We start from the raw sequence: 10,635 nt of genomic DNA, 5'->3' as shown, positions 1-10,635 counted from the left end.
CTGGTCGACGAGCAGAGTTCAATAAGCTGCTCAGAGGCATTTTCGTGGGCTGTGTGGAGCGCCCTGACCAGACGCCGTCAGAGGGAAAGCGCCCTCGATCAGTTAATCTGTGGTAAGCACGATATACGCCAGTTCATAGTACTTGCTTGTAGTTGGTCGTGTGCCCAGCGACAGTAGCAATGTTTATTTATAAGTTAGACATGTTTTAATAAGACAGAAGGCCTGAAATAAGAGAGTGGAGAGGGAGGAACACGGAGCGACGTCCGCCCCCTCTGAGCGCTGGCGGACGACTGAGGGAGCCTGGCTCCTGATGGAGGAAGACCCTCCCAGCGAGTGAGGACCGCCGCCAGGCGAGGTGGAGTATGGACCCGCCCAAAGCGGGGGAGTCCACTCTCACTGTATGTAGAGGACAGATAGAGGTTTGAGGCAAGCATATTGTGTGGTTATTTTTGTTTATGTGTTAAAGGGGAACATTTTATTGGAGTGTCGATGGGTTGCAGGTTTGTCTTTTGGGGAAGAAGTTGCTGAGAACTTCGAAGCCAGCCTAGATGAAGTAATTGATGAGACTCCAAGGTAGTGAAGGAGAGGACCTCGAGTGTGAGAAGCAGCAGTGAAGAGGAGTGTCACGTGCTTCTGTAGAGGTGGAGAAGCACCATAGTTGCTCGGGGAAACTTCATGGTGTAGCAGCCAAGAGAGCTGTGGAGGACCCTAGCAGAAGGGTGAAGCACCGTAGTTGCTCAAGGAAACTTCATGATAGCAGCCTGGAGGAGCTGCAGAGGATCCTGGTAGTGAAGCCCGGAAGAACCTAAGGATATTAGGGTAGTGAACTTCCAGAGGTGGAAGGGGAAGTTCTGGTGGATTACTTATAGGGAGTTGATAGTGTTTGGTTGTCATTAGCGTGCAAGATGCAGTGAGAGGTGAGTGACTGTTTGCATTCTTATGTCAAGGAGTGATTTATTCTGAAGCTTAGAGTTGCAGTCGTAGGCTTGATTACCTACAGATGTATGTGCTCGAGGACTGACAGTGATCGATTAATCATTGTTGTGTATCAATGAACATTTATACTGATATATGTTATTGCATTCAAATGCTGGTTTTCTATATATACATTATCTTGCTGATAGTGCAACAGTGTATGTAGGCTTGATCAACTTGAGGAGGTTAATAGTATCAGGTGGTGAACCAGGAGATAGGATACAACTTGATAAGCTGATAATAGAGTTCTGATGGTATTGGAGTGCAACCTGATTGTGATATTATAGAGTATAGGATTCATTATTATTATATGTGTGTATGTATCGTGTATGTGCTTTGTCCAGTAAATGTGTCACAATTTGCTGGTGTTTGCCCTTGTCCTAGTGAGGCTTCCCAGGAGGTAGTAAAGAAGGAGAGAGAGAGAGAAAGAACCAAGAACCACTGCTGTGGACAGGGTAGGAGGTAATACTAGTAAGTCATAGGGGATTGAGGAGATCATATCTCATAAGGAGAGAGTGGGTAGTCACAGCGGCTCGAGTGGGTGTGTGCACGTGACAACGAGGCTAAGTGTTGGAGCCGCATCCCCTAAACGTGTGACGTTGAGCCCCTCTCCAAGAGCCAGAAGCGCCAAGGGTGATCTCCTAGTATAAGCACTCTGCCGAGTTGTGGGTTGGGTTGTCCATAGAGAAGGATCAACGACGACAACACCACCAACCAACCCACAGTACAAGTGCCGGTGTACACTTGTGTACACCGGCACTTGTGAGTCTCAGGTGTCGGTGTACACACATTAAGTCAGCTGGTATAATTTATTCTCTCACACCGGGCCAGTCCTAGAAGACTTAGAGGTTGCTACAGATGACTTTCCCACACGCTGTAGGACGCTGATTCTACTGTGTACTGTGAGACTACCCTGGTGACTCCTGAGTGTGGAGGCTAAGAGTAAACAGCTTGTGTACATTCCTTGACATACAGCGAGTGAGGTGAGACCAGGTATGGTGTGAATAGTTTTCTTATACGCCTTTGTTACCAACACAGGCGTATAAGTAAACTGTTCACACTATACCTGGTCGCACGTATGTCAAGGAACGTACACAAACTGTGTACTCTCGGGTGAAAAGGGGCTGTGACGATCCTTGTCTGGAACCCGTAGGTGCGGGACCGGGACGTCCACCTCCCGAGGGTCGTGCGGCCCAGGCTCTGCTTCAGGAGGCTGGGGTCGTTCATGCCCTTGATGGGGTGGTTCTTCTCCGGCCCCGACCACGGCGGTCTCCGGGGTTGGAGGTCCCTGTGCCCTTCTTCACCACCTTCGAGATCAACCCTGGAGCTCACAGTTCCTGCGACGGTTCTGGAACCATTCGTATTGGCGTATGCCTTCCCATTGGAGACTTTCAGCGCCGTGGAGAGGGGGGACCTGCTGCCTGGGTAACAGCTTCTCCCCCGAATCAACCTACCCTGGCTTTGCGCCCTGGTGAGACCACTCCAGACCGACAACCAGAGCGCAACTCCATAGTCACCTGAGACTGATGGATGCCTACTACTACCCACACAGCAGTAAAATGTCCTGTAGATGAACCGTAAGCTACTAGTCGCTGGTCAAAATTTGTTTGGCGTTTTGACAGGTAATGTTCCAGCAGTTACTACCTTCTGGAGTGACCCTAACAGCATGTTCTCCTGTCAGTGGATCAGATGTCTAGATATTATAATATCTTAACAACCATTATTATATTTGGATTATAAGTCACCTTTGAAAGAAGTTTCCTGTGTTCCACATTTAACGACAGTACGGTAATTATACTAATTGCTAGAGTTAGCAAGTGACTTGCTTTGTTAGACTGTAAATGTCGAAAGCCAGCTGATTAACTTAACTCAGTTGCTTTCTTTTGTTTTATTTAATGTTGATAGCTTATTAAGGTTTTTGTTAAAGCGTTGTATACAAATTTTGTGTGGCCTATGGTGGCCCCGGTAAGCAATAACTCCTAAAAAAATGATATCAGAAAAAACACGCCCCTTTAATCTTAAAGCATTCATTCTTTCAGAGTTGAGAGTTACTGAGAAGACTGGCAATGTGGCGGACCCCCACCAGGGCGTGAGTTGTGCTTACACAGTGTTACACCGGGAGGTTCCTTGCTCAAGAACCGTGTTATGACAGCGTAAGAAGACCTGGTCTGTCCCTGCTCTTCCTTACTAGCTCCTCTGTAGCAACTGTAGATGTTACCGAATTAATTACATCAAGTAAGTAAAACGCGAGTATTACAAGCTGTACTTTAAAATATAAATTTGATATAGATACAAATCAGTACAAGGCGATGAGACCGGAAACGGAGATTAGAAAGTATCGTAAACAAAAAATCAGAACCAATGCTTGAGTCAGAGAAGTATAACTCTATGATCCTTGTCATAAGACAGTGTCACCGAAGGCTCCATTAACACGATAACGTTAGCAGTAAACATAAAGCTTCAGAACTACCTATATTAGTTCAGTATTAAAGTACATAACTCGTTTATTACCTCCATTATGGCCTAGAGGGATATGTTGTAAGGAAGACTGACGAGGTAAACCTCAAAACTCACAACAAGATATTGACCACAACTTTCAGCTCTCTCAATGTTGTGGTCACTTCACAAAGTGACAGACACAAAGTTAACAACACCAAAATGTTTTAAATGAACAAGTGTAGGACGGGAGCACATGGAGGAAGCTGGCACCATACATACATGTGTTGCAGAGTGGGCGGATACATGTGTTGCAGAGTGGGCGGATACATGTGTTGCAGAGTGGGCGGATACATGTGTTGCAGAGAGGGCGGATACATGTGTTGCAGAGTGGGCGGATACATGTGTTGCAGAGTGGGCGAATACATGTGTTGCAGAGTGGGCGGATACATGTGTTGCAGAGTGGGCGGATACATGTGTTGCAGTGGGCGAATACATGTGTTGCAGAGTGGGCGGATACATGTGTTGCAGAGTGGGTGGATACATGTGTTGCAGAGTGGGCGGATACATGTGTTGCAGAGTGGGCGGATACATGTGTTGCAGAGTGGGCGGATACATGTGTTGCAGAGTGGGCGGATACATGTGTTGCAGAGTGGGCGAATACATGTGTTGCAGAGTGGGCGGATACATGTGTTGCAGAGTGGGCGGATACATGTGTTGCAGTGGGCGAATACATGTGTTGCAGAGTGGGCGGATACATGTGTTGCAGAGTGGGTGGATACATGTGTTGCAGAGTGGGCGGATACATGTGTTGCAGAGTGGGCGGATACATGTGTTGCAGAGTGGGCGGATACATGTGTTGCAGAGTGGGCGGATACATGTGTTGCAGAGTGGGCGGATACATGTGTTGCAGAGTGGGCGGATACATGTGTTGCAGAGTGGGCGGATACATGTGTTGCAGAGTGGGCGGATACATGTGTTGCAGAGTGGGCGGATACATGTGTTGCAGAGTGGGCGGATACATGTGCTGGAGAGCGGCGGATACAGGTGTTGCAGAGTGGGCGGATACATGTGCTGGAGAGCGGCGGATACAGGTGTTGCAGAGTGGGTGGATACATGTGTTGCAGAGTGGGCGGATACATGTGTTGCAGAGTGGGCGGATACATGTGTTGCAGAGTGGGCGGATACATGTGTTGCAGAGTGGGCGGATACATGTGTTGCAGAGTGGGTGGATACATGTGTTGCAGAGTGGGCGGATACATGTGTTGCAGAGTGGGTGGATACATGTGTTGCAGAGTGGGCGGATACATGTGTTGCAGAGTGGGTGGATACATGTGTTGCAGAGTGGGCGGATACATGTGTTGCAGAGTGGGCGGATACATGTGTTGCAGAGTGGGTGGATACATGTGTTGCAGAGTGGGCGGATACATGTGTTGCAGAGTGGGTGGATACATGTGTTGCAGAGTGGGCGGATACATGTAATTTAGTATTTTGAAGATATTTCAGACTGAAAATTTGTATAACGGCCCACGTGATAATTATATATGCAATTATGTTAATTTCATTGAAGTTATTTATAATAATTACAAAACATATAATGCTCCCGAACACAATATTAGTGTATCAATATTGTTAACAATAGTTTTTTTGGTGTTATATTGTTGTTGTTGTTGTTGATTTAAGGACCGCGACGGCATTAATACCGGATGTGGCCAGCATGTCCGTGTTGGGTAAACTGCGGTGCTTGAGGTGTGTATACTGGTCCTGGCGCACCCCTCTACTGTGCCTTGAAGTAGATATGTGGTGGTCCCATGGGTCAATAGGGGGTGTCAACCCCACCCCACAGTGTGGTGGTCCCATGGGTCACTAGGGGGTGTCAACCCCTACCCCACAGTGTGGTGGTCCCATGGGTCACTAGGGGGTGTCAACCCCACCCCACAGTGTGGTGGTCCCATGGGTCACTAGGGGGTGTCAACCTCACCCCACAGTGTGGTGGGCCCATGGGTCACTAGGGGTGTCACCAGTGTGGAGGGCCCATGGGTCACTAGGGGGTGTCAACCCCACCCCACAGTGTGGTGGTCCCATGGGTCACTAGGGGGATGTCAACCTCACCCCACAGTGTGGTGGGCCCATGGGTCACTAGAGTGGGAGCTGTCAATCTGACCAGTGTGGTGGTACCATGGTCACTAGGGGGTGTCTACTCCACCCCACAGCGTGGGGTGGGGTTGACAGCTCACGATGTCGTTGGGGTTGACAGCTTGCGATGTCTAAAATGACATCGCAAGCAAGGCAAAGACTCAGCCTAAATTGCTGCACAGCCATATCAGGAGAAAAACAACAGTAAAGGAACAGGTTATGAAATTAAGGAAAAAGGGCAGAAGGATTCACAACAAAGGACAAGGAAGTGTGTGAGGAACTGAATACCAAATTCCAGGTCTTCACCTTAGAGGAAGGAAAAATTCCAGAGATAAGAGAGGGAATAGTTAACCAGGAACAACTGGAAGAATTTGAGATTACCAGCGAGGAAGTAAGGAAGTGTTTACTAGAATTGGATGTGACAAAGGCTATAGGCCCAGATGGAATATCTCAATGGATACTAAAGGAAGGAGCAAGAGAACTGTGCCTGCCACTCTCCATAGTATATAACAAATCACTGGCAACAGGGGAACTGCCAGAAATTTGGAAAGCAGCTAACGTAGTCCTGATATACAAGAAAGGAGATAGACAGGAGGCACTAAACTACAGACCAGTGTCCCTAATCTTCATACCATGCAAGCTGATGGAGAAGACTTGTGCGAAGAAAGCTAGTGGAACATCTGGAGCGAAGGAACTTTGTAACACAGCATCAACATGGGTTCAGGGATGGCAAGTCCTGCCTCACAAGGTTACTGGAATTCTACGACTAGGCAACAAAAATCGGGCAAGAAAGAGAAGGATGGGCAGACTGCTAATTTTTGGATTGCCAGAAAGCCTTTGATACAGTACCACACAAGAGGCTAGTGAAAAAGCTGGAGATGCAGGCTGGAGTGAAAGGGAAGCTACTCCACTGGATCAAGGAGTACCTAAGCAACAGGAGACAACGAGTCTGTGTGAGGGGTGAGGTCTCAGATTGGCGAGACGTTACAAGTGGAGTCCCGCAGGTGTCAGTCCTTAGACCTATACTGTTTCTGATATATGTAAATGATCTCCCAGAGGGTATAGAATAGTTTCTCTTAATGTTTGATGATGATGCATAAATTATGAGGAGGATTGAAACAGAGGATGATAGTAGGAGGCTACAAGATGACCTAGACAGACTGAGTGAATGGTCCAACAAAGGGCTGCTAAAGTTCAACCCGAGTAAATGCAAAGTAATGAAACTAGGCGGTGGAAACAGGAGGCCAGACACAGGATACTGAATAGGAGATGATGTACTTAATGAAACGGACAGAGGAAAGATCTAGGGGTTGATATTACACCAAACCTGTCTTTTGAATCCCACATAAAAAGAATTACGTCTGCGGCATATGTGAGGCTGACAAACATTAGAACAGCCTTCAGGATGCTGTGAAAGGAATCATTCAGAATCTTGTATACCACATATATAAGACTAATCCTGGAGTATGCGGCCCCAGCATGGAGCCCGTACCTTGTCAAGCACAAGACGAAAGTGGAAAAAGTTCAAAGATATGCCACTAGACAAATGCCAGAACTAAGAGGCATGAGTTACGAGGAAAGGCTGCGGGAAATGCACCTTACGACACTGGAAGACAGGAGAGTAAGAGGAGACATGATCAATACCTACAAAATCATCAGGGGAATCGATCAGGTGGACACGGATAAACTATTCAACACTGGTGATACACGAACAAGGGAACACCGGTGGAAACTGAGTACCCACATGAGCCATAGGGACGTTATAAGGAACTTTTTCAGTGTCAGAGTAGTTAACAGGTGGAATGCATTAGGCAGTGATGTGGTGGAGGGTGACTCCATACACAGTTTCAAATGTAGATATGGCAGAGAACATTAGGCTCAGGAATCTGTACACCAGTTGATTGACAGTTGAGAGGCGGGACCAAAGAGCCAAAGCTCAACCCCCCGCAAGCACAAATAGGTGAGTACAAATAGGTGAGTACACTATCACGTATGTAAGACTAATCCTGGAATATACGGTCCCGGCATGGAGCCCGTACCTTTTCAAGCGCAAAACGAAGCTGGAAAAGGTTCAGTGATATGCCACTTAGACTAGTCCCAGAACTATGAGACATGAATTTTAATTATATTTGGAAAGAAAATAAAGACAATACATTGTAAGGAAGTGAAGAGTATATATTCTGGTGTAAAGACATGTTTATAGTCTTAAGGGAAAGTCCAGTAACAAGTTCAACTGTACTACATGCATACACGATATAAAGATACGAAAGTAAAAGGGTCTCTCTTTACTGACTTGAGAAGACTGGAGAGAAGCCAGAGACGCTTGTGCTTTACCTACGCTGCTGGCAGGAAACATTGGTAACACCATCAGTTTGTTACAGTCTTCCACAATCATAAAATCTTTTTATGCTGCTGAAGATTTGCAGAGTCGACGATGAGTCATAATAACGTGTGGCTGAAAATTGTTGACCAGAGAGAAGTGACGATATGAATTCCATCTCTTCACTTCTCACTTGCCTACATCATGCCCCTCGCCTCCCTCGTCTCATCACTGCTGACTCTATAATGGTCCAGGACGGACCGAAATGCCGTCGTCTCTATAATTTCTAGTGTGTGATTTCGTCAACATTTATAGAGTTCTAGTATGGACAATACTGCTATGAACATTACCAGTAGGGACAGTACCCCCATGAACACTACCAGTAGGGACAGTACCCCCATGAACACTACCAGTAGGGACAGTACCCCCATGAACACTACCAGTAGGGACAGTACCCTCATGAACACTACCAGTAAGGACAGTACCCCCATGAACACTGCCAGTAAGGGACAGTACCCCCATGAACACTACCAGTAGGGACAGTACCTCCATGAACACTGCCAGTAAGGACAGTACCCCTATGAACACTGCCAGTAAGGACAGTACCCCCATGAACACTGCCAGTAAGGACAGTACCCCCATGAACACTGCCAGTTAGAACAGTACCCCATGAACACTACCAGTAAGGACAGTACCCCCATGAACACTACCAGTAAGGACAGTACCCCCCATGAACACTACCAGTAAGGACAGTACCCCCATGAACACTACCAGTAAGGACAGTACCCCCATGAACACTACCAGTAAGGACAGTACCCCCATGAACACTGCCAGTAAGGACAGTACCTCATGAACATTACCAGTAAGGACAGTACCCCCATGAACACTACCAGTAAGGACAGTACCCCCATGAACACTACCAGTAAGGACAGTACCCCCATGAACACTACCAGTAAGGACAGTACCCCCATGAACACTACCAGTAAGGACAGTACCCCCATGAACACTACCAGTAAGGACAGTACCTCCATGAACACTACCAGTAAGGACAGTACCTCCATGAACACTACCAGTAAGGACAGTACCCCCATGAACACTACCAGTATGGACAGTACCCCCATGAACACTGCCAGTAAGGACAGTACCCCCATGAACACTACCAGTAAGGACAGTACCCCTATGAACACTACCAGTATGGACAGTACCCCCATGAACACTACCAGTAAGGGCAGTACCCCCATGAACACTACCAGTAAGGACAGTACCCCCATGAACACTACCAGTAAGGACAGTACCTCCATGAACACTACCAGTAAGGACAGTACCTCCATGAACACTACCAGTAAGGACAGTACCCCCATGAACACTACCAGTATGGACAGTACCCCCATGAACACTACCAGTAAGGACAGTACCCCCATGAACACTACCAGTAAGGACAGTACCCCCATGAACACTACCAGTAAGGACAGTACCCCCATGAACACTACCAGTAAGGACAGTACCCCCATGAACACTACCAGTAAGGACAGTACCCCCATGAACACTACCAGTAAGGACAGTACCCCCATGAACACTACCAGTAAGGACAGTACCTCCATGAACACTACCAGTATGGACAGTACCCCCATGAACACTACCAGTAAGGACAGTACCCCCATGAACACTACCAGTAAGGGCAGTACCCCCATGAACACTACCAGTAAGGACAGTACCCCCATGAACACTACCAGTATGGACAGTACCCCCATGAACACTACCAGTAAGGACAGTACCCCCATGAACACTACCAGTAAGGACAGTACCCCCATGAACACTACCAGTAAGGACAGTACCCCCATGAACACTACCAGTATGGACAGTACCCCCATGAACACTACCAGTAAGGACAGTACCCCCATGAACACTACCAGTATGGACAGTACCCCCATGAACACTACCAGTAAGGACAGTACCCCCATGAACACTACCAGTAAGGACAGTACCCCCATGAACACTACCAGTAAGGACAGTACCCCCATGAACACTACCAGTAAGGACAGTACCCCCATGAACACTACCAGTAAGGACAGTACCTCCATGAACACTACCAGTATGGACAGTACCCCCATGAACACTACCAGTAAGGACAGTACCCCCATGAACACTACCAGTAAGGGCAGTACCCCCATGAACACTACCAGTAAGGACAGTACCCCCATGAACACTACCAGTATGGACAGTACCCCCATGAACACTACCAGTAAGGACAGTACCCCCATGAACACTACCAGTAAGGACAGTACCCCCATGAACACTACCAGTAAGGACAGTACCCCCATGAACACTACCAGTATGGACAGTACCCCCATGAACACTACCAGTAAGGACAGTACCCCCATGAACACTACCAGTAAGGACAGTACCCCCATGAACACTACCAGTAAGGACAGTACCCCCATGAACACTACCAGTAAGGACAGTACCTCCATGAACACTACCAGTATGGACAGTACCCCCATGAACACTACCAGTAAGGACAGTACCCCCATGAACACTACCAGTAAGGACAGTACCCCCATGAACACTACCAGTAAGGACAGTACCCCCATGAACACTACCAGTAAGGACAGTACCTCCATGAACACTACCAGTAAGGACAGTACCCCTATGAACACTACCAGTAAGGACAGTACCCCCATGAACACTACCAGTAAGGACAGTACCCCCATGAACACTACCAGTAAGGACAGTACCTCCATGAACACTACCAGTAAGGACAGTACCTC

General features: G+C 47.5%; 1 protein-coding gene across 1 annotated transcript; it reads right to left on the bottom strand.

Annotated features, from left to right (window-relative positions):
- Positions 1 to 3,638: 3,638 nt before the first annotated feature.
- LOC138370932 (mucin-5AC-like) lies at positions 3,639 to 4,889 on the bottom strand. Its single transcript, XM_069335596.1, has one exon. It carries the CDS (start codon positions 4,887 to 4,889, stop codon positions 3,639 to 3,641), a length of 1,251 nt encoding a protein of 416 aa, XP_069191697.1.
- Positions 4,890 to 10,635: the final 5,746 nt, after the last annotated feature.

The sequence above is a fragment of the Procambarus clarkii genome, chromosome 34, assembly GCF_040958095.1.
Source record: "Procambarus clarkii isolate CNS0578487 chromosome 34, FALCON_Pclarkii_2.0, whole genome shotgun sequence".
In the NCBI taxonomy this organism is placed as follows: domain Eukaryota; kingdom Metazoa; phylum Arthropoda; class Malacostraca; order Decapoda; family Cambaridae; genus Procambarus; species Procambarus clarkii.
The sequence above is the reverse complement of the archived record's forward strand: the minus strand, read 5'-3'. Positions and strand labels throughout refer to the sequence as shown.

What these genes read in the sequence shown, in the direction of transcription:
- LOC138370932 (XM_069335596.1), bottom strand. Translation starts at nt 4,889, where the DNA reads ATGTATCCGCCCACTCTGCAACACATGTATCCACCCACTCTGCAACAC.